Source organism: Oncorhynchus clarkii, chromosome 22, assembly GCF_045791955.1.
Source record: "Oncorhynchus clarkii lewisi isolate Uvic-CL-2024 chromosome 22, UVic_Ocla_1.0, whole genome shotgun sequence".
Lineage (NCBI taxonomy): Eukaryota > Metazoa > Chordata > Actinopteri > Salmoniformes > Salmonidae > Oncorhynchus > Oncorhynchus clarkii.
The window spans coordinates 46329554-46352952 of NC_092168.1; the positions used below are offsets into that span (position 1 = coordinate 46329554).

The window sequence follows — 23399 nt, forward strand, 5'->3', positions numbered from 1 at the left end:
GTATATAGCCTCTCTACTGTATATAGCCTCTCTACTGTATATAGTCTCTCTACTGTATACAGCCTCACTACTGTATATAGCCTCACTACTGTATATAGCCTCACTACTGTATATAGCCTCTCTACTGTATATAGCCTCTCTACTGTATATAGCCTCTCTACTGTATATAGCCTCACTACTGTATATAGCCTCTCTACTGTATATAGCCTATCTACTGTATATAACCTCTATACTGTATATAGCCTCTCTACTGTATAGAGCCTCTACTGTATATAGCCTCACTACTGTATATAGCCTCTCTACTGTATATAGCCTATCTACTGTATATAACCTCTCTACTGTATATAGCCTCTCTACTGTATATAGCCTCTCTACTGTATATAGCCTATCTACTGTATATAACCTCTCTACTGTATATAGCCTCACTACTGTATATAGCCTATCTACTGTATATAGCCTATCTACTGTATATAACCTCTCTACTGTATATAGCCTCTCTACTCTATATAGCCTCTCTACTGTATATAGCCTCTCTACTGTATATAGCCTCTCTACTGTATGTAGCCTCTCTACTGTATATAGCCTCTCTACTGTATATAGCCTCTACTGTATATGGCCTCTACTGTATATAGACCCTCTACTGTATATAGCCTCTCTACTGTATATAGCCTCTACTGTATATGGCCTCTACTGTATATAGCCCCTCTACTGTATATAGCCTCTCTACTGTATATAGCCCCCATACTGTATATAGCCTCTCTACTGTATATAGCCTCTCTACTGTATGTAGTCTCTCTACTGTATGTAGTCTCTCTACTGTATACAGCCTCTCTACTGTATACAGCCTCTCTACTGTATATAGCCTCTCTACTGTATATAGCCTCTCTACTGTATATAGCCTATCTACTGTATATAGCCTCTCTACTGTATATAGCCTCTCTACTATATATAGCCTATCTACTGTATATAGCCTCTCTACTGTATATAGCCTATCTACTGTATATAGCCTCTCTACTGTATATAGCCTCACTACTGTATATAGCCTCTCTACTGTTATTTTTCACTGTCTTTTTACTGTTGTTTTTATTTCTTTACTTATTTATTGTTCACCTAATACCTTATTTTTTACTTAAAAATTGCACTGTTGGTTAGAGCCTGTAAGTAAAGCATTTCACTGTCTTCCGCGAACGTGACAAATAAACTTTGATTTGAAGTTGTATATTCTTCAAAGTTGTTTATTCATTTCACCAACGTCAACACGTGCACCGATACGTGTGATACTAAAAATAGCAACAAAAAAACAAACAATTCTGATGCATCCTTGAACCTATAGCACTACCACCCGCGCTTAGATTTACCATTGCGTTAGGTTAGTTGAAATCGAGGCCTTTCGTTCTCTCTTTCTTTCATTCTCACTGGCAGCTGAGTTTTCCTGACCTGATGGTAGTTGGCCTGTGAGCAACCTTTGTCTCTTTTCATCTCTGTCTGTGTCACATAAACAATCTATCTTTTACACCTCAGACTCTTTCCACGGGCGCGCACACACGCACGCACGCACGCACGCACGCACATACACACACACACACACACACACAAATGAACAAATGAAGGCACACCACCACAAGCAGTGCTTGCTATTAATTACGGCACTTCTGCAATTTTAATCACGCCATTATACCGTTAAATATGAACAAGATGAAAAATACTAACAAAAACAAAGGGAAGTAATTAGGCCGGATCATTATTTTTTATTAATTGCTAGCTACACAATCCCTGCTTCTCTCTCTTTCTGATCTATCTCCTCTCGCTTTCTGATCTATCTTCTCTGTCTTTCTAACATATTTTCTCTGTCTTTTCTAACATATTTTCTCTGTCTTTTCTAACATATTTTCTCTGTCTTTTCTAACATATTTTCTCTGTCTTTTCTAACATATCTTCTCTGTCTTTCTAACATATCTTCTCTGTCTTTCTAACATATCTTCTCTGTCTTTCTAACATATCTTCTCTGTCTTTCTAACATATCTTCTCTGTCTTTCTAATCTATTTTTTCTGTCTTTCTAATCTATTTTCTCTGTTTTTCTAATCTATTTTCTCTCTCTTTCTAATCTATCTTCTCTGTCTTTCTAATCTATCTTCTCTGTCTTTCTAATCTATTTTCTGTATTTATGTTTCAAGTCATCATTAGCAGTCCATTCCAACAGTGTCATTCAGTGTGTTAGAGTATTGAGCCTGCTGGTTGGTTTATGTCTAAACCCAGCAGAATTTGAACAGCGTTACTGACTGTAGGTTAGGTCAGGCTTTGGCAGGCCAGTTGTGTTTTCCGCTGACTGTAGGCCAGGTCTGGCCTTGGCAGGTCAGTTGTGTTTTCTGCTGATTTGTTCGACTTGGCCAGCCATAGATAATTGTTGACAGAATCCAAGCTGGAAAACACAATACCTGCCATGTCCCAGGTTCAAAACATTAGTCAGAGTAAAGACAAAGATCAAGGCATGACACACTACATGAACAAAAGTATGTGGACACCTGCTCGTCTAACATCTCATTCCAAAATCATGGGCATTAATATGGAGTTGGTCCCCCTTTGCTGCTATAACAGCCTCCACTATTCTGGGAAGGCTTTCCACTAGATGATGGAACATTGCTGTGGGGACTTGTTTCCATTCAGCCACAAGAGCATTAGTGAGGTCAGGCACTGATGTTGGGCGATTAGGCCTGGCTCACAGTCTGCATTCCAATTCCAGATCTGTCCGTCGGACTGCCAGATGGTGAACCGTGATTCATCACTACAGAGAACACGTTTCCACTGCTCCAGAGTCCAATGTCGGCGAGCTTTACACCACTCCAGCCAATGTTTGGCGTTACGCACAGTGATCTTAGGCTTGTGTGTGACACTGCTGAAGTCCCCGACTAACAGTTCTTGTGCTGATGTTGCTTCCAGAGGCAGTTTGGAACTCAGTAGTGAGATGTGAAACCGAGGACAGAGGATTTTTACTCTCTTTGCGCTGCTGCACTCGATGTTCCCATTCTGTGAGCTTGTGTGGCCTACCACTTCGCGGCTGAGCCGTTGTTGCTCCTAGACGTTTCCACTTCACAATAACAGCACTTACAGTTGACCGGGGCAGAAATATGACAAACTGACTGTTGGAAAGGTGGCATCCCATGAAGGTGCCACGTTGAAAGTCACTTCGCTCTTCAGTAAGACCATTCTACTGCCAATGTTTGTCTATGGAGATTGCATGGCTGTGTGCTCGATTTTATACACCTGTCAACAACGGGTGTGGCTGAAATAGCTCATTTGAAGGGGTGTCCACATACTTTTGTATACATAGTGTAAGTGCCCTCATACAGACAGTATAATCATTGCTTTTAAAACAAAAAGGGGTGTGAAAAAGAGCTCCGGCATAAAAACCAATCTTAAGTCCCGTGAGAGTGGGTTGTTGTGGGTTTTCTTACCCGTTTAGTCTTGTCTGAGTAAGAGCCCTTTCATTAGAGTATGTTACTCTATTGCACCACTGTGGTGGATTTGATGAAGGCTTTTGATCGTAGAGTAGAAATGTTTGGTTTCTGCTTCTGAAGAAGTCCATTAATGATTGGTTAAGTATCAAACCCTGGTGAAACCCACAGCCTTGTGTTGGGCCTACAGAGATACAGCCTTAAACCAGAGGTGACTCAATAAGGGCTTTCTTTCTAAAGGGGACAAGTATGTGTGTGTCACAGAGCTGTCTCTATCACTGGTCTGTCTCTGGTCTGTCTCTGTCTCTGGTCTGTCTCTGTTCTTTCTCTGGTCTCTCTCTGTCTCTGGTCTGTCTCTGGTCTGTCTCTGTCTCTGTTCTTTCTCTGGTCTGTCTCTGTCTCTGGTCTGTCTCTGTCTCTGGTCTGTCTCTGGTCTGTCTCTGGTCTGTCTCTGTCTCTGGTCTGTCTCTGTCTCTGGTCTGTCTCTGGTCTGTCTCTGGTCTGTCTCCATCTCTGGTCTGTCTCTGTCTCTGTCTCTGGTCTGTCTCTGGTCTGTCTCTGTCTCAGTCTCTGGTCTGTCTCTGGTCTGTCTCCATCTCTGGCCTGTGTCTGTCTCTGGTCTGTCTCTGGTCTGTCTCTGTCTCTGTCTCTGGCCATGATAGAACAGTCCCGTGACTCCTGTTGTGTCTAAAGACAAACAAACAAAAACCGTCTGTCAGAGAATGAGGGCACAACTGATAAATTGTCTTATAGATCTGTCAGTCTGCCGGCAGTAACGTTGAAGGTGTCTGGCCAGTATTACTGAGCCAGCTAAAAAGATGAAGTAAGAAGCTAACATTAAACAAAGCCTACCTCAATAGGAGCAAAAAATAGGCTACTAAGTTTTCATAGTAACTTTACTTTACAGAGAGCAGGCTACTGAGACAGACAGTGATGTGGAACTCAGTGGTGAGGCTGAGGCAGACTACAATGCATTCAGGAGAAAGAAGAAGAGGAGGCAGACAGAGAGTAAGCAGACAGAGGGGTTAGTACAGTCGTTCCCAAACTTGGGGTCAGGGGCCCCGTGAGAAAATCTGTACTAGCCCTTATCGAACAAGCAAAAAATAAATATGAACGTCTCCACATGGCCTATCTTCCATATCGTCCAACATTAAAATGCAACCAACACAACTCTAAAAATGTCAGACGTTTTCAGTTTGTCGCTGATGCTACGTGTCAGTGTGAATCATTTCTCATATCTCCCCCCTTTCAGAGGTACGACATTACAACTGTATAGCTAATGGGCTAGGTGTTTGCAGATGGCCTGAGTTGAATGAAGCAGCCGAGGGGTTAATGATGTGTTGTTCTCCAAATAGCATTTCAAGGTAATGAGCTTCACCCTTCCAGAACCAAACTTAAACTCAAAACCCTAGTTACAGCCTTGGGTGGGACGACCAGAGGGTGGAGTGGAGAGATCCCTTCCTCTCTCATCTTCTCTGCTGAGAGTGGAGCGGAGAGGGTGGGACGACCAGAGGGTGGAGTGGAGAGATCCCTTCCTCTCTCATATTCTCTGCTGAGAGTGGAGCGGAGAGGGTGGGACGACCAGAGGGTGGAGTGGAGAGATCCCTTCCTCTCTCATCTTCTCTGCTGAGAGTGGAGTGGAGAGGGTGGGATGACCAGAGGGTGGAGTGGAGAGATCCCTTCCTCTCTCATCTTCTCTGCTGAGAGTGGAGTGGAGAGGGTGGGATGACCAGAGGGTGGAGTGGAGAGATCCCTTCCTCTCTCATCGTCTCTGCTGAGAGTGGTGCGGAGAGGGTGGGATGACCAGAGGGTGGAGCGGAGAGATCATCTGCCCTGTAAGAGCCATTATTCACTGTGAAAATGTACCTCGTCCACTTAGAACCTAAAACAGAGAATGCTGTCATTAAAATTCCAAACATTCCTCAAAAAATATACCACATGAAAGGACAGGATACTGCTGACAGGACACTGCCGATAGGACACTGCCGATAGGACACTGATGACAGGACACTGCCGATAGGACACTGCCGACAGGACACTGCCGACAGGACACTGTTGACAGGACACTGATGACAGGACACTGCCGATAGGACACTGCCGACAGGACACTGATGACAGGACACTGATGACAGGACTATGCCGACAGGACACTGCCGACAGGACACTGCCGACAGGACACTGCCGACAGGACACTGATGACAGGACTATGCCGACAGGACACTGCCGACAGGACACTGCCGACAGGACACTGCCGACAGGACACTGATGACAGGACTATGCCGACAGGACACTGATGACAGGACACTGATGACAGGACTATGCCGACAGGACACTGATGACAGGCCACAGTGGCTGCTGGTTTCATGGTTTGGGACGTGCCATCCTTGAGAGGCCACGTGTAATTGACCAATTCTGATTTGACATAATTCTGGTTTTACATAATACTACTGCAGACTTGACTTTCACTGTGGGGAAGATCAATACGATCAAATAAAAAATGGACCAAATGGACAGAAAGTACGGCCAACTGGAGTTCAGATAACGTCTGCTTTTGAGTAGGAGGTTAGTGAGAATTGATTTCTGACATAACAGCACTCTACACTCAGCTTCTACTAAAGACTCACACAATGAATGATTGCCTACACACCTGGGTCCCTTAGTCCCTTTCCTTAATGCTAGTGTTAAACTTTGTCTACTCCCTTTCTTCTTCTTTCCTCTTTCTTCTGTGATAGACAGGTACTCACCGTAGGTGTCCGTAGTTCACAGGGGCGTCTCTCTTTTGTATAAGGCAGCGCTGGTGGGCCCTTCAAATTGCAGCTTGATGGCCTGTTTCAGGTTGAGCTGGGGGTCCGTGGTCGTCATGACCACCATGCAGGGAGGAGATAAGGCACTACTGGACTTTATAGACATCTTCTGGTTCTCCTCCCGTGTCTCTCTCTGGGCCGGGTTCTGGAGCTCGTAAGGGTAGCCCATAGGGAGACAGTTCCTGTTTTTGGGGCCATCTTGTCCAGGCGTCACCCCTAGAGAAGCCATAACAGAGTTCCACCTCCCCCCTTCGTACTGAGACCTCTCCTCCTGGATCAGGCTGGGGGGTTTGTGTTTACTGGGATAGTCGAATCCTAATGGGTAGCCTTTGCAAGGCTGCTCAGAGTCATGTACCATGGCCGTGACTGTGCAGAGGGTGGGTGGAGGAGGGCTGGCCTTAGGGCATTGGGCCCTGCGGCTGCTGCTGTGCAGGCTGCCATGAGCGGAGTCTGGCGGAGGCAGGGTGGAATGGCCAAATCGGCTGCGGGGGAGGGAGTGCTGCTGGATCTGCTGGGTGAAAGACAGGCTGTCAGCGGGGACGGTCTGCACCGTGGCCAGGGAGTGGGCTGTGGAGGAGGATGTCTGGGAGCTCTGGATGGAGTGGAAGTGCTCGGCTGTGGAGCCTGGGGAGCAGGAGGCCGAGGCTGAGGAGGTGGAGACGCTAGCCTCGTTACTCTCTGAGCAGGTTGAGTACAGGCTCTTCACAGTGGATGACTTGGGCGACCGGGTATTCGATTGGGGCAGAAGGCTTGAGTACGGTTTGGCTCCGTAGCTCTCCAGCATCCTGACGATGGTGAAGTGGCCCCGCTTTCCGGCTACCTTGACGGGGCTGCGGCCGTACTTGTCTATGTGGTCCGGGTTGGCCCCTCCCTCCAGTAGCATGGCAACGATGTTGGCGTGGCCCTCCTGAGCCGCGATGCTCAGTGCAGTGGCCCCCTGCTGTCTACAGGCCAGATCCACGTTGATCCCCCTGACCTCCAGGAGCAGACGACCAGGCGCCACATGACCCCGCCAGGCTACAGAGTGCAGGGGGGGTCGTCCCTCCCCATCCTGGGCGTTAGGGTCCGCCCCATGGCTCACCAGCAGCCCCACCGCCTCCAGGTTGCCCTGCCAGGTGGCCACGTGCAGCGCCGTACGCCCCTCCATGTCCCGGGACTCCAAGGGAACGCCCCCTTTCTCTATGAGGAGGGCAGCCATGTCCAGATGTCCCTCCAGAACCAGGAGGTAGAGCAGCGGACGGCCCTCTGCGTCCCGTACATCCGTGTCGGTGCCGCGCCTCATCAGTAGCTCCATCACCTCAGCGTGGTCCTCCAGGGCGGCGGCGCTCAGCGCAGAGTGGCCGTCGTACGCCCGGTGGTCAATGGGTGAACGGTGGTCCAGCAGCAGCCTCACCGTGCCACAGTGGCCCTCCTGCGCAGCCAAGATGAGGGGCGTCCGTCCCTCGATGTCCATCTCTCCGACACGTGCCATGCTCCCACTCTCCATCAGGATGGCACATATCCCCCGGTGGCCCTCGCAGGCGGCGGCGTGCAGCGGGGTCCAGCCCAGATCATCTTTATGGTTCTCATCCAGCCCTCGGTCCAGGAGAGCTCTGACCACCTCCACGCTGCCCTGTGCTGCTGCCAGGCTCAGAGCTGTACGACCCTCCCCATCGATGCTATCCACCGAGGCGCCCCAGAACAGCACCCTGCCCACCGTCTTAGTATGGCCCATGGCGGCTGCCGCCAACAGTGGGGTGACAGCAGCAGAAGCGGCGGCGGCATGTGGCCCGGCGCTCTCGTCTACGTCGGCCCCAGCTTCTAATAACAGTTCTACCACCTCCTCGTGACCTTCATACGCCGCCAGCAGCAGAGGGGTCATCCCATTCCGGTCCCTGTGCCCCGGGTCAGCCCCTCTCTCCAACAGCAGGCTGGCCACGTCTCCATAACCCTTGACCCCGGCTGCTGTGGGCACACAGAGGGCAGCCACGGACAAGGCAGTACGTCCGTCTCCATCGGCCAAGTCGACCTCCGCACAGTGGTCTAGCAGGATCTCTACTGCCTCCCTGTGTCCCATGTAGGCGGCAGCGATCAGCGGCGTGCGGCCCTCCCGGTCTGCCATGTCCACCTGCGCTCTGTAGTCCAGCAGTGTGAGGAGGATCTCCTCATGACCCCCCCAGGCTGCCGCCCTCAGCGCCGACCGGCCCTCCGCATCACACCCGTCCACGTCCGCCCCCGCATCTAGCAGCAGGTGCACTGCCTCAGTGTGACCCCCCCAGGCCGCAGACCGCAAGGCTGTCCAGCCCTCGCTGTCCGCGTGTTCCACCATACTCACGGCGGCCTCTGGCTGCTGACCCCTGGCCCAGTCCAGCAGCATTCCCAGCACCTTAACATGGCCCTGCCTGGCAGACAGCGTCAGGGGTGTCTGGCCCTGGTGGTCACTGATCAAAGGGTCAGCCCCTCGGGACAAGAGCAGGATGGCAACGTCGGCTGAGCCTGCGTGAGCCGCCCTGGCCAGCAGGGTGCGTCCGTCTGTGGGGTCGGTCCGGTTCACACTGACCCCGCTGTCCAAGAGCATCCTCATTGAGTCCTGCCTCTCCAGCACCCGCCGGATGATGGTCCCCCCTTGTCCTGCACAGTGTACCCCCATGTTGGGGCCTCTGTCTGGGGCGCAAGAGGGAGGGAACACCCCACTCTTCATCAGCAGTTGGAGGACCTCCTGCTTGACCAGGACAGGGGGCTGAGAGGCAGGGGAAGAGGGGTATGAGGAGCTAGCCAGAGGGGCCACATCTGCCCACAACAGCCATAGAGCCAGGAGGGCAGGTTTGTCCTTGTGCATGCCTGAGCTGATCAGGTGCGAGCCCATCTGACAGGTGTCCTCTGTGTTAAGGTGTGGGGCGCGCAGGGTGAGAGCCATGGCCAGCATGGTGTGTCCCTCAGACACGCTACACAGATACTTCTGGGTGCAATACTTCACGTCCGTCAGCCACTCTGCAAAACTAGCATGGAACAGAAGCTTGCTGCCTCCCGGCCCGTCGATGAGCAGCGTAGACAGAGCCTTCAGCCTGCTCTGGAAGTCCATAGGGCTGAGGGACATGTCCTGGGTCCAGGTGGCTGTGTAGATCTCCTGGGTGGTGAAGGGCCTAGGGGAGGCCAGGAGGGCGTTGAGGAGGGGCCTAACCTCAAGGAACAGGCACCTGGGGAAGAGTCTCTGGCAGAGCCACAGGTAGAGGCCGTTGAGGGTCCCGGGGATGTCTCGGATCTCCCGGAGACCCACCAAGGCCCCCGCCACGCCGTCTAGAACGCGTTCCAGAAACAGGAAGCAGCAGCCACTCTTGATGTGCAGCAGGTTGAGCATGTCGGCTGTCTCGGGGGTCAGCTGACGGCGGAGCGCCCCTTCCTGGTCCAGCCTCCGCAAGATGTACTGCTGCACGTCACGCACTGGCGCCGGCTTCCGCAGGTCATCCAGACACAGCTTACGGAAACCTGGAGGAGAGAGAGAGAGAGAGCGAGAGGAGAGAGAGACTTATTGAAACTCACTTAAATTATTTTTCTGTTTTAGGAAGAGGTATTGTACTTCCCTGCAAAGACAGGTGTATTATGTGTATGGGGTAGCATTGAACTGCTGTCAGGCCAGAGGGATACAATTGATGTCGGAAGTTGACATACACCTTAGCCAAATACATTTAAACTCAGTTTTTCACGTTTGCTGACATTTAATCCTAGTAAAAATTCCCTGTCTCAGGTCAGTTAGGATCACCACTTTATTTTAAGAACGTGAAATTTCAGCTTTTATTTCTTTCATCACATTCCCAGTGGGTTAGAAGTTTACATACACTCAATTAGTATTTGGTAGCATTGCCTTCAAATTGTTTAACTTGGGTCAAACATTTTGGGTAGCCTTCCACAAGATTCCCACAATAAGTTGGGTGAATGTTGGCCCATTCCTCCTGACAGAGCTGGTGTAACTGAGTCAGGATTGCAGGCCTCCTTGCTCGCACACGCTTTTTCAGTTCTGCCCACAAATGTTCTATAGGATTGAGGTCAGGGCTTTGTGATGACCTTGACTTTGTCGTCCTTAAGCCATTTTGACACAACTTTGAAAGTATGCTTGGGGTCATTATCCATTTGGAAGACCCATTTGCGACCAAGCTTTAACTTCCTGACTGTCTTGAGATGTTGCTTCAATATATCCACAAACTTTTCCATACTCATGATGCCATCTATTTTGTGAAGTGCACCAGTCCCTCCTGCAGCAAATCAACCCCACAACATGATGCTGCTACCCCTGTGCTTCACAGTTGGGATGGTGTTCTTTGTCTTGCAAGACTCCCCCTTTTTCCTCTAAACATAACGATGGTCATTATGGCCAAACAGTTCTATTTGTGTTTCATCAGACCAGAGGACATTTCTCCAAAAAGTAAGATCTTTGTCTCCATGTGCAGTTTTATGGCGGTTTGGAGCAGTGGCTTCTTCCTTGCTGAGCGGCCTTTCAGTTTATGTCGATGTAGGACTCGTTTTACTGTGGATATAGATACTTTGTACCTGTTTCCTTCAGCATCTTCACAAGGTCGTTTGCTGTTGTTCTGGGATTGATTTGCACTTTTCGCACCAAAGTACGTTCATCTCTAGGAGACAGAACGCGTCTCCTTCCTGAGTGGTATGATGGCTGCGTGGTCTCATGGTGTTTATACTTGCGTACTATTGTTTGTACATATGAACGTGGTGTTTGGAAATTGCTCCCAAGAAGGAACCAGACTTGTGGTCTACATTTTTTTTTCTGAGGTCTTGGCTGATTTCTTTTGATTTTCCCATGATGTCAAGCAAAGAGGCACTGAGTTTGAAGGTAAGCCTTGAAATACATCCACAGGTACACCTCCAATTAACTCAAATGATGTCAACTAGCCTATCAGAAGCTTCTAAAGCCATGACCTAATTTTCTGGAATTTTCCAAGCTGTTTAGAGGCACAGTCAACTTAGTGTATGTAAACTTCTGACCCACTAGAATTGTGATACAGTGAATTATAAGTGAAATAATCTGTCTGTAAACAATTGTTGGAAAAATTACTTGTGTCATGCACAAAGTAGATGTCCTGACCGACTTGCCAAAACTATAGTTTGTTAACAATACATTTGTGGAGTGGTTGAAAAACGGGTTTTAATGACTCCAACCTAAGTGTATGTAAACCTCTGACTTCAAATATACACTATATATACATAAGTACGCAGACAGGCTATTTCAGCCACACCTGTTGCTGACAGGTGTATAAAATTGAGCACACAGCCATGCAATCTCCATAGACAAACATTGACAGTAGAATGGCCCGTACGGAAGAGCTCAGTGACTTTCAACTGAGGCCCAGTCATAGGATACCACTTTTCCAACAAGACCGAGTTCCATACTGCCTCTGGAAACAATGTCAGCACCAGAACTGTACGTCGGGAGCTTCATGAAATGGGTTATTTGGGTTATTAAAGCCCATGATTTCGGAATGAGATATTCAACGAGCAGGTGTCCACATACATTTGTTCATGTAGTGTGTATATATACAGTACCAGTCAACAGTTTGGACACACCTACTCATTCAAGAGTTTTCTTTATTTTTACTATGTTCTACATTGTAGACTAATAGTAAAGACATCAAAACTATGAAATAACCCAAATGGAATAATGTAGTAACTAAAAAAGATTTTAAACAAATCAAAATGTATTTCAGATTTTAGAATCTTCAAAGTAAGCACCCTTTGCCTTGATGCTTTTCCAACCGTCTTGAATGAGTTCCCACATATGCTGAGCACTTGTTGGCTGCTTTTCCTTCATTCTGCAATATAACTCATCGGAAACCATCTCAATTGGGATTTAGGTCGAGTAATTGTGGAGGCCAGGTCATCTGATGCAGCACTCCATCACTCTCCTTCTTGGTCAAATAGCCCTTACAAAGCCTGGAGGTGTGTTTTGGGTCATTGTCTTGGATTGGTGTCAGAAGGCTACAGTATTTAACAGTGTTGAGCAGGATTGTGTTGGTGTCAGAGGGCTACAGTATTTAACAGTGTTGAGCAGGATTGTGTTGGTGTCAGAAGGCTACAGTATTTAACAGTGTTGAGCAGGATTGTGTTGGTGTCAGAGGGCTACAGTATTTAACAGTGTTGAGCAGGATTGTGTTGGTGTCAGAGGGCTACAGTATTTAACAGTAATGAGCAGGATTGTGTTGGAAATAGAGTCTCTCTCTCCTCTCCAGAACGGACGTCTTCAGATGTCACCCACCCTGTGATTACGAGAGTGTGGGGTATCTGTGCTTTGTTAAAATTAATGTAGTGCTGTGTGGGCAGTAAGAACTGGCATTCAGCACGCCTGACAAGGACAGGAATACAATGGCTGGTCCCCTCGCTGCTTTGTTCATGATCACGCCACAGTTGATTAAAATTCGCATTTTCTAACACTACCCACATTCTAATGACATTCAAATGTATTTTGGTTTTGTTGACCTTTTGTAGAAAAGCCTGACTTGAGATATTGTCCATGCTATAGGCTTGTAGAAAAGCCTGACTTGAGATATTATCCATGCTATAGGCTTGTAGAAAAGCCTGACTTGAGATATTGTCCATGCTATAGGCTTGTAGAAAAGCCTGACTTGAGATATCGTCCATGTTATATGCTTGGGGCGGCAGGTACTCTAGTGGTTAGGGCATTGGGCCAGTAGCCGAAAGGTTGCTGGATCGAATCCCCGAGCTGACATGGTACAAATCTGTCATCCGGGCGCTAAAGGTGTGGATTCTTTTTTTTTTTTTTCTCCCCAATTTCATGGTATCCAATTGTTTTAGTAGCTACTATCTTGTCTCATCGCTACAACTCCCATATGGGCTCGGGAGAGACGAAGGTTGAAAGTCATGCGTCCTCCGATACACAACCCAACCAAGCCGCACTGCTTCTTAACACAGCGCCATCCAACCCGGAAGCCAGCCGCACCAATGTGTCGGAGGAAACACCGTGCACCTGGCAACCTTGGTTAGCGCGCACTGCGCCCGGCCCGCCACAGGAGTCGCTGGTGCGCGATGAGACAAGGCCAAACCCTCCCTAACCCGGACGACGCTAGGCCAATTGTGCATCGCCCCACAGACCTCCCGGTCGCGGCCGGTTACGACAGAGCCTGGGCACGAACCCAGGGTCTCTGGTGGCACAGCTGGCACTGCAGTACAGCGTCCTTAACCACTGCGCCACCCAGGAGTAAAGATGTGGATTCTGATTAAGGCAGCCCACCGCACCTCTCTGATTCAGAGGGCATTCAGTTGGAAGGCATTCAGTTGTACAACTGAAAAGCCTAGCAGAAAAGCCTGATATGAGATATTGTCCATGTTGAAAACATATAGACTCTGTCAGCTGATGAGCCTAAGGGCACTACAGCTGTTCTAATCACGTTTACAGTAAACAACCATGTTAGGCTGTGTATTGGCAAGAATGGTGGCAGACATCTTTGTTTCATGTTTACAAAAGCATAATACTAATTCAACCGGTCTGGGTAGCAGCCTGAGGTGGTGCTTTCAAACACAAGCCAACTCACTCCATATACAGTGCCAGTCAAAAGTTTGGACACACCTACTCATTCAAGGGTTTTTCTTAATTTGTTTGACTATTTTCAACATTGTAGAATAATAGACATGAAAACTATGGAATAACACATATTGAATCAAGTAGTAACATTGTTAAAAGTTCATCTGTGTAATGTCTTTCCATCTTAATGCATTTGAGTCAATCAGTTGTGTTGTGACAAGGTAGGGGGCTATACAGAAGATAGCACTATTTGGTAAAAGACCAAGTCCATATTATGGCAAGAACGGCTCAAATGAGCAAAGAGAAACGACCTTCCATTATTACTTTAAGACATGAAGGTCAGTCAATGCGGAACATTTCAGGAACTTTTAAAGTTTTTTCAAGTGCAGTCGCAAAAAAACCATCAAGCGCTATGATGAAACTGGCTCTCATGAGGACCGCCACAGGAAAGGAAGACCCAGAGTTACCTCAACTGTTCAGAGGAGACTACGTGAATCAGGCCTTCATGATCAAATTGCTGCAAAGAAACCACTATTAAAGGACACCAATAAGAAAAAGAGACTTACTTAGGCCAAGAGATTTTTGGTTCCAACTACCATGTCTTGATCTCTGCATGTGTAGTTCCCACGGTGAAGCATGGAGGAGGTGTGATGCTGTGGGGATGCTTTGCTGGAGACACTGTCTGTGATTTATTTAAAATTCAAGGCACACTTAGTAGGACTATCATTTGTTTTTCAACAGGACAATGACCCAACACATGTCCATATGTGGAAACTTCTTCAAGACTGTTGGAAAAGCATTCCAGGTGAAGCTGGTCGAGAGAATGCCAAGAGTGTGCAAAGCTGCCATCAAGGCAAAGGGTGGCTACTTTGAAGAATCTCAAATGTTAAATCTATTTTTGATTTGTTCAGCACTTGAGAGGAATATTTACACCTGCATTGCTTGCTGTTAGGGGTTTTAGGCTGGGTTTCTGTACAGCAGATGTCTGGGCTTTATCAAATAAATGTGATTGATATGTGTGTAGAACACACAAAGGAAGACAGTCCACACATACCTGAGAACATCTTACACACAGCCTTGTTCTGTCTGCGGACAGAGCAGACCAGGAGCAGCCAGCTGGGGAAGAGGTGCTGGTGGCTGGACAGGAGCTCTGAGATAGAGCTGTTCCTCCCTGGAGCCCCAGCACTGCATGACCCCTCACCGGCCCCATACTCAAACCCAGAGTCCAGGGAGTCCACAACCAGAAACAAGGGCTGCCCTGGGGGAGGGAGGCCCAGCAAAGGCAATAACACTGCCCTGAGAGAGAGAGAGAGAGAGGAATGTAGCTGGTATTTCATCACACGTGGTAAATTAACAGATCAGATGTTTTTTTTACCTTCATTTAAACTAGACAAGTCAGTTAAGAACAAATTCTTATTTTCAATGACGGCCGAGGAACAGCATGTTAACTGCCTTGTTCAGGGGCAGAGCGACAGATATTTACCTTGTCAGCTCGGGGATTCGATCTAGCAACTTTTCGGTTACTGGCCCAACGCTCTAACCACTAGGCTACCTGCCTCCTCTACACTCTAACCACTAGGCTACCTGCTACCCCTACACTCTAACCACTAGGTTACCTGCCTCCTCTACACTCTAACCACTAGGCTACCTGCCTCCTCTACACTCTAACCACTAGGCTACCTGCCACCCAAACTAGCTGTAGTAATATACATAATTGCATTGTTCAGTGACTGAACTGTCTGAACACGAATGTCCATGGTTGAAGCCACTGTAATGAAACACAGTGAAAGCTGGTGTCGTAAAGGTAGAACAGAACTGTGTTTTTTCTCTCCTGAGGAAACAGCTTCTACATTCACCAGGGCTATGGGTGTTACATCTGTCCTGCTCAGGCAAGCCTTTCAGCCCCACTCGCCCTGGTTCAACTCCCTCACCCAGTCTCACTCCCTGAACCCTGTCTCCCTAGGCCTGGGTAGAGTGATCCAGTGACTCAGGTCTAAAGAAGCCCTGGGATTTCCTGTACCGCCCTGGGCACACACACACACACACACACACACACACATACACAGACACACACACACACACACACACGCACACACACACACACAGACACACACACACACACACACACACAGACAGACAGGTCTATAGTCTCTGCCAGCCCTCTTATAACATTCTTATCAAAAGCCCTGTTCTACAGGAGTAGATTTACTAACTACAGCATAGTAACAACAGACACAGTAGATGTACTAACTACAGCATAGTAACAACAGACAGTAGATGTACTAACTACAGCAGAGTAACAACAGACACAGTAGATTTACTAACTATAGCATAGTAACAACAGACAGTAGATGTACTAACTACAGCATAGTAACAACATACACAGTAGATGTACTAACTACAGCAGAGTAACAACAGACACACCTGGACAGGACACCTCTACAGTATACAGGGTTCAATAGAGTCCTCTGGGACCGGAGGGTGGCTTCACACCATACCTAGGCCATGTTACATCCATGCAGTGTATGTGTGTGTGTGTGTGTGTGTGTGTGTGTGTGTGTGTGTGTGTGTGTGTGTGTATAGTGTGTATAGTGTGTGTATGTGTGTACTGTGTGTAGTGTGTGTGTGTGTGTGTGTGTGTGTGTGTGTGTGTGTGTGTGTGTGTGTGTGTGTGTGTGTGTATATGTGTACTGTGTGTGTGTGTGTGTGTGTGTGTGTGTGTGTGTGTATATGTGTACTGTGTGTGTGTGTGTGTGTGTGTGTGTATATGTGTACTGTGTGTGTGTGTGTGTGTGTGTGTGTATGGGGGCGATGACACGACGGTGCTGTGCGTTGTTTTAGCGCCTCACATCTGGCAGTACAGTACAACACGATGCAGCAGACATCTAACGATGTGACACGTTGAAACGTTTTGGAACCACATGTACTGTATATAAAGTGTTTGATTGGTTGAGACTGTGTTGAAAAAAAGAAAAGAAGGTACTAATTCACAGAGAGGCCTGAATAACAGCCTTGGTCATTCACAAACATTCAACAACGGAGTAACACTCCTACGCTTCAATGATCTCTCTTAGAAGTATCCAAAGGAAGGTGTCAGCTAATGTAAATGTAAGATATAGTCTAGTGAACACAATTGAAAAAGTCTGCCGTACTCCCCCCCCCCCCCCCCCCCCCCCCCCTCCCCCTCCCCCTCCCACCCCCACTACTCACGCTGAACAATACACTAAAGCTCAAGTTTTATGTAAAAGCACTTAGTGCCTATTGAGAGAGGGGATGTGAACGCAGTCTCCAGTCTAAACCATTTAGGTCACGAGCTTTATCACACTTATGATATACTAGTGGAGCACACCCTGTGTATGTGAGCGCACGCACGTTGTGTGTGCACAGAATCAGGTTAATGACCCTTTAATTGACCCAGGGCTTCCTGCTCCATCCTGTCATCGTGGCACTGGCCCGAAGGCTGACCTTTGAACCCACAGCCCTGCTGTGATTGTACAGTGTAAGCTAAGCGGGTTGTTATATGTTGATAACAACTCTAATGGCTACAGCTAGCATTTATATAGTGTTAATGACTCTAATGGCTACAGCTAGCATTTATATGGTGTTAATGACTCTAATGGCTACAGCTAGCATTTATATGGTGTTAATGACTCTAATGGCTACAGCTAGCATTTATATGGTGTTAATGACTCTAATGGCTACAGCTAGCATTTTTATGCCGTTAATGACTCTAATGGCTACAGCTAGCATTTATATGGCGTTAATGACTCTAATGGCTACAGCTAGCATTTATATGGTGTTAATGACTCTAATGTCTACAGCTAGCATTTATATGGTGTTAACAACTCTAATGGCTACAGCTAGCATGTATATGGTGTTAACGACTCTAATGGCTACAGCTAGCATTTATATGGCGTTAATGATGCTAATGGCTACCGCTAGCATTTATATGGAGTTAATGACTCTAATGGCTACAGCTAGCATTTATATCGTGCTAACAATGCTAATGGCTACAGCTAGCATTTATATGGTGTTAACGACTCTAATGTCTACAGCTAGCAGTTATATCGCGCTAACAATGCTAATGGCTACAGCTAGCATTTATATGGTGTTAATGACTCTAATGGCTACAGCTAGCATTTATATGGTGTTAACGATGCTAATGGCTACAGCTAGCATTTATATCGTGCTAATGATGCTAATGGCTACAGCTAGCATTTATATGGTGTTAATGACTCTAATGGCTACAGCTAGCATTTATATGGCATTAATGATGCTAATGGCAACAGCTAGCATTTATATGGTGTTAATGACTCCAATGGCTACAGCTAGCATTTATATGGCGTTAATGATGCTAATGGCTACAGCTAGCATTTATATTGTGCTAACAATGCTAATGGCTACAGCTAGCATTTCTATGGTGTTAACGACTAATGGCTACAGCTAGCATTTATATGGTTTTAACGACTCTAATGGCTACAGCTAGCATTTATATGGTGTTAACGACTCTAATGGCTACAGCTAGCATTTATATGGTTTTAATGACTCTAATGGCTACAGCTAGCATTTATATGGTGTTAACGACTCTAATGGCTACAGCTAGCATTTGTATGGTGTTAACGACTCTAATGGCTACAGCTAGCATTTATATGGTGTTAATGACTCTAATGGCTACAGCTAGCATGTATATGGTGTTAACGACTCTAATGGCTACAGCTAGCATTTATATGGTGTTAACGATGCTAATGGCTACAGCTAGAATCTGTTCAAATTCAAGGATCCTCTGTATATGCTTTCACCGTCACTCCAAGCTCGTGTTTCCTCTGACAGTGTTCACATGACAGTGGCTCAACCGCAGCCACTTTCTCTCACTCAGGCTCCGAATGCACACAGCTCCCTCCAGGCTATGGGTCAGGGGAATGTGGAATGTAGCCCTATACTTCACACCAGAAACACAGCAAACAGAGAGGGAGAGCGTGAGCGTTCCTCCGCCGTCCACAACCGTCCCCAGAGTCAGCACGACAGCAGCAGACAGACAGAGAGGGTCCTCGTAAGAATGGCGACCTCACCAAGCGGTACCAACGACTTCGTCTTTGCGACTCGAGGGAACGCATTTTTCATGTCTTTGTTCTTTTTTTTCTGAAAGGACGTGTCGTAAATAGCATTGTAGCATTCATTCATACTGGAGGGCCATTGTGAGAGCGTTGAATGGCCTGTATTATTAGGGGAGAAATAAATAAATAAATAAACCAAGGAAGCGAGACAATCACTAGCTTTTTTTTTTCTGTGGTGCTTTTGGCCCTCTTTGTTTGACTGAGCAGCACTAGCAGTGACAGGCTTTTAGAAGTACAGTGTAAATAGAATCTGAATGTCAATGCCATTTTTATTTAACCTTTATTTAACTAGGCAAGTCAGTTAAGTTAAGAACAAGTCAGTTAAGTCAGTTAAGAACAAACTCCTATTTAAAATGACCTATACCAAAAGGCAAAAGGTCTCCTGTGGGGATGGGGGCTGGGATTTAAAAAAAATAATACAGATAAATACAAATATATATATAGGACAAAACACACATCACGACAAGAGAGACAACACAACAGTACATAAAGAGAAACCTATAAGACGACAACATAGCAAGGCAGCAACACATGACAACACAGCATGGTAGCATCACAACATGAGAACAACATGATAGCAACACAACATGGCAGCAGCACAACATGGTAGGAGCACAAAACATGGTACAAAAAAATGATTGGGCACAGCGAACAGCACAAAGGGCAAGAAGGTAGAGACAACAATATATCATGCAAAGCAGCGACAACTGTCAGTAAGAGTGTCCATGTTTGAGTCTTTGAAGGAAGAGAGATTGAGATAAAACTGTCTAGTTTGAGTGTTTTGCTGCAGCTCGTTCCGGTCGCTAGCTGCAGCGAACTGAAAAGACGAGTGACCCAGGGATGTGGGTGCTTTGGGGACCTTTAACAATGAGACTGGCAGAACGGGTGTTGTAGGTGGAGGATGAGGGCTACAGTAGATATCTCAGATGGGGGGAGTGAGGCCTAAGAGGGTTTTATAAATAAGCATCAACCAGTGGGTCTTGCGACGGGTATACAGAGATGACCAGTTTACAGAGGAGTACAGAGTGCAGCAATATGTCTTATAAGGAGCAATGGTAGCAAATCTGATGGCCGAATGGTAAACTCCCTGTTATGTGTAGGAAGAAGTCAAGGAGAGTTAACTAGGAGAAGCTTGATGGTTGTGTAATTTATTTCACTTTCCAAATACATTATGCTAATATGACTATTCATATGCTATTGTGAAAGTGTGACTATTATGTCAAATCAAACAATGGGTATTTTCCCTCAGACGTACTCATCCCTCTATCAATCTGAGTGACTCAATGTTTGAGTCTGACAACCCTTGAAATGTCTCTATAGAAAATGTCACATCCGCTTCTGCAGACCATGTATTGAATTCACATCAGAGCAGAGCGATTCACAAAGCCGTCTAGATAAGTTGATTAGTAATGCCAGAGAGTAATAGACGGGTATAGAGTGCAGACCTTTTGAAGGTGTCATCCGGGTCCCTCTGGCAGTGTAGGGGCTCCAAGGTGGTCGCCACCAAGGGGGTGTCCAGTGTGTCCCTGTACCCCAGGGGGAGGAGGGGGCTGACCCTCAGCTGATCCACCAGGCCCAGGACAAACCTCCACACCGCCACGGTCCTCCCGTCCTCCCGCTGGCAGAAGTGAAACCCCAAACAGCGTGGTGCCAACCCAAGCCCTGCGTCCGATGTGGGCCATACTGCCTCTGTGCATAGGGCTGTCTTCCCTGCCCCGGGCCCCCCAGTCACCAGGACCCCCGGGGGCCGGCCGGGAGTGGACCTGGCCTCCAGACAGCGCCCAAGCTTTTCCAGGGCCCATTCCCGGCAGTAGAAGCGGCGGCCCCGAAGTAGGCTGGTGCTATGGCTGCTGCCACTCATCGGGCCCCTGGGAACCAACCAGGAGTCACTCCACCACGGATCCAACGTCCCATACTCCCCTCTCCAGTTCCTCTTGTACTTTTGCTTTTGATATGAATGGACAATTGTAGACTATTATATGGATAATAGCTTTGGTAGTGTCAGGATACTTTCCCGAAAGTTCTGCGTCAGATGTTGTGTTCTGGTGGATCCTCCAGGTACCATCCTTGTCCCTTAATCCTTCACCCTGTGGCCAACTAGGATCAGTCCTCTGGACACTCAGGTGTGTGGAGTGAGATCCTTTAGTCTCTCCACAGGTTCCTCCAGTCAATCAGTGTGTCTCTGCCATATCAACCCGGGGTTCTCAGGTCAATCAGTGTGTCTCTGCCATATCAACCCGGGGGTCCTCAGGTCAATCAGTGTGTCTCTGCCATATCAACCCGGGGGTCCTCAGGTCAATCAGTGAGTCTCTATCATATCAACCCGGGGGTCCTCAGGTCAATCAGTGTGTCTCTGCCATATCAACCCGGGGTCCTCAGGTCAATCAGTGTGTCTCTACCATCTCAACCGGGGTCCGCAGGTGAGAAATAAAAGGAGAAGGTTAATGAATAGAAAGTAGAATAGAACTGCGGCTGCTATGCGGTTCCAGTAGCGACTCGTTCTTTCACACTGCTGCTCCTCTCCTCTGTCTGGGAGAGAGAGAGAAAAAAGAGAAAGACAGAGAGCGTGTCAGACCGTGAGAGATTGCGACGAGGGATCACCCCAGATAAGATATCCTTGTGTTCTCCCTCCGTGCTGCTGCTGCTGAAAGTCCTGCTTTCTCTCGTTGCGATTCCTACATTTGTCTCAAAGTTTCTTCCCTCTCTGTACAGTTGGCTCAGATGAAATTCCCTCCTCTTTCACACGCCCTCTCCCTCCCTCGCTCCCTCCCTCCCTCCCTCCCTCCCTCCCTCCCTCCCTCCCCCTCTCTCCCTTCCCCCCTCCCTCTCTCTTTCTCTCCCTCCCTACCTCTCTCTCTCTTTCTCTTCCTCCCTCCCTCCCTCTCTCTTCCCCCCCATTTCTCAGCATGTCAGGGCATGTATTGAAGCAGAGTGGCATTTAAACTGTGAGTCAGAGACAGGGAGGGAGAGTAAAGAAAAGAGAAGAGAGAGCATATCGGAACGTGTGAGCGATCTAAAGAGAGGAGGAGTTGGATTGCTTGTTTGGGGTCAAAGTTCATCCACAACAGCATGCTATAACTGAGGCTTTCACACCGCTCCTGGGTCCCTCCTGTCCAGGCGATTGGCTCGGGGAGGGAGGGAGGTTGTGAATGAGCTCCAGAACTCCTGTATAAGTACACCTCACATGGTTATTATTAAACAGATGTGATGAAGTAGAACCCATGCTGCTGTTATTGCAGGAATCAGGATGGAACCAACCTTTAACTAGGTCGCTGACAAAGCCCCTTTATGTACTCTGACTGTTTCCACGTTTTGTGAGGAAAGCATGCGAGGCTCAGAGAGGTGTTTTGTTTAATTTTAATTATTTTTTTTTAAACGTGATGATGGGTAAAAGGGTTTGATGCTTATCTGAATTGTGGCCACGCAGACGACGATGACTTCACATGATGTATGACGTGTATGACGTCTACTGTATCCATGCACAGCAGACTGTAAAGGGGATTCCATTGTGTCTTTCAAACTGGGATTGAAATACAGTTATCATGACAACCAATTGTTTCCAGAAGCTTCTTGTAGAAAATGCTTTCCTTCTTCAAAGTTATTTGTATTGATGTTGAGCCTAATTTATTTATTTAAACGTTTAATATATATAAAAACATGTATAGTTAACATATCATCACATTTCTTAAAGACGTATTTTTCATAAAAATAAAATAATCATTTAAAAAAAATGTGTCAGCAGTGATGTTGTGTTTTTACCAATACATTCCTCTTATACTGATCAGATGTGTGCAGGACCATGCAATCACTTTAAGCAGTTGATTGATGGTTTCCGTACCTTTTACTCTCATAATGTTCACTGTAGGGGCAATAGGCTTACATCTAGTGGGGCATTGGAACATACTGTAGCACACAGCGCAGTAGGATATTGAACAAAGCTCTGAAATGTAAACTCTGATATTAAACGTTGATATTTAGACTGTTTAATTCCATAGACGTTGACATTTTACACACAATAAAACAGCCCGAAGGAACACATTAGGCAGATTGTTTGATCAGTGAGCTATGCAGAGGAAGTGACTCATAAACAGCTTGAAGTGAAGGCTTGTCTAGTTAACTTTTGTATAAACATATCTTATATGAACGTACGTTTGTGCAAACAATGAGACACAATAAGACAAGTCAGCTAGCTGGTAGATACGCAAATTAAACATTTACAATTGCTGTTACAATGGCTTGTCTAGCCGTTAGCTAGCTAGAGCAAACAGCTGTGCTGTGATGAAGTCATAAATAAACAAATATTTGGGTTCTTGGCAGGTCACATGATCAGACCAGCAGATCGGGTGTTCAGGCCAGCAGATCGTGTGTTCAGGCCAGCTGTGTGAACTTGGCACGACCTGTACCGGATATGCTAGAAAGAGTTTCTATAGGTTGTTTCTATGGGTGGTTTCTATAGGTAGTTTCTATAGGTGGTTTCTATAGGTGGTTTCTATAGGTGGT

The 23399-nt window shown here is 47.0% G+C and overlaps 1 protein-coding gene across 2 annotated transcripts; it reads right to left on the bottom strand.

Annotated features, from left to right (window-relative positions):
- Window positions 1–1229: 1229 nt before the first annotated feature.
- Window positions 1230–21625, bottom strand: LOC139380975 (ankyrin repeat domain-containing protein 50-like). 2 transcript variants are annotated; one of them, XM_071124180.1, is made up of 4 exons: window positions 20345–21625; window positions 14840–15081; window positions 6198–9722; window positions 1230–5286 (listed from the first exon to the last, which is right to left on the bottom strand). In XM_071124180.1, the coding sequence occupies exons 1-3, from the start codon at window positions 20758–20760 to the stop codon at window positions 6214–6216; spliced, it is 4167 nt and encodes a 1388-aa protein (XP_070980281.1). In that variant the 5' UTR covers window positions 20761–21625; the 3' UTR covers window positions 1230–5286; window positions 6198–6213. The 2 variants fall into 2 exon arrangements, with proteins under 2 accessions (XP_070980281.1, XP_070980280.1); XM_071124179.1 differs by having other exon boundaries at window positions 1230–5335.
- Between the last annotated feature and the right edge of the window lie 1774 nt (window positions 21626–23399).

Excerpts from the sequence above, each read along its gene's own strand:
- LOC139380975 (XM_071124180.1), bottom strand. The coding sequence starts at position 20,760 with ATGAGTGGCAGCAGCCATAGCACCAGCCTACTTCGGGGCCGCCGCTTC. Across the intron at positions 15,082-20,344 it reads CCGGATGACACCTTCAAAAG|GGCAGTGTTATTGCCTTTGC; the intron begins GTCTGCACTCTA and ends TCTCTCTCTCAG. Across the intron at positions 9,723-14,839 it reads TGTGTGTAAGATGTTCTCAG|GTTTCCGTAAGCTGTGTCTG; the intron begins GTATGTGTGGAC and ends TCTCTCCTCCAG.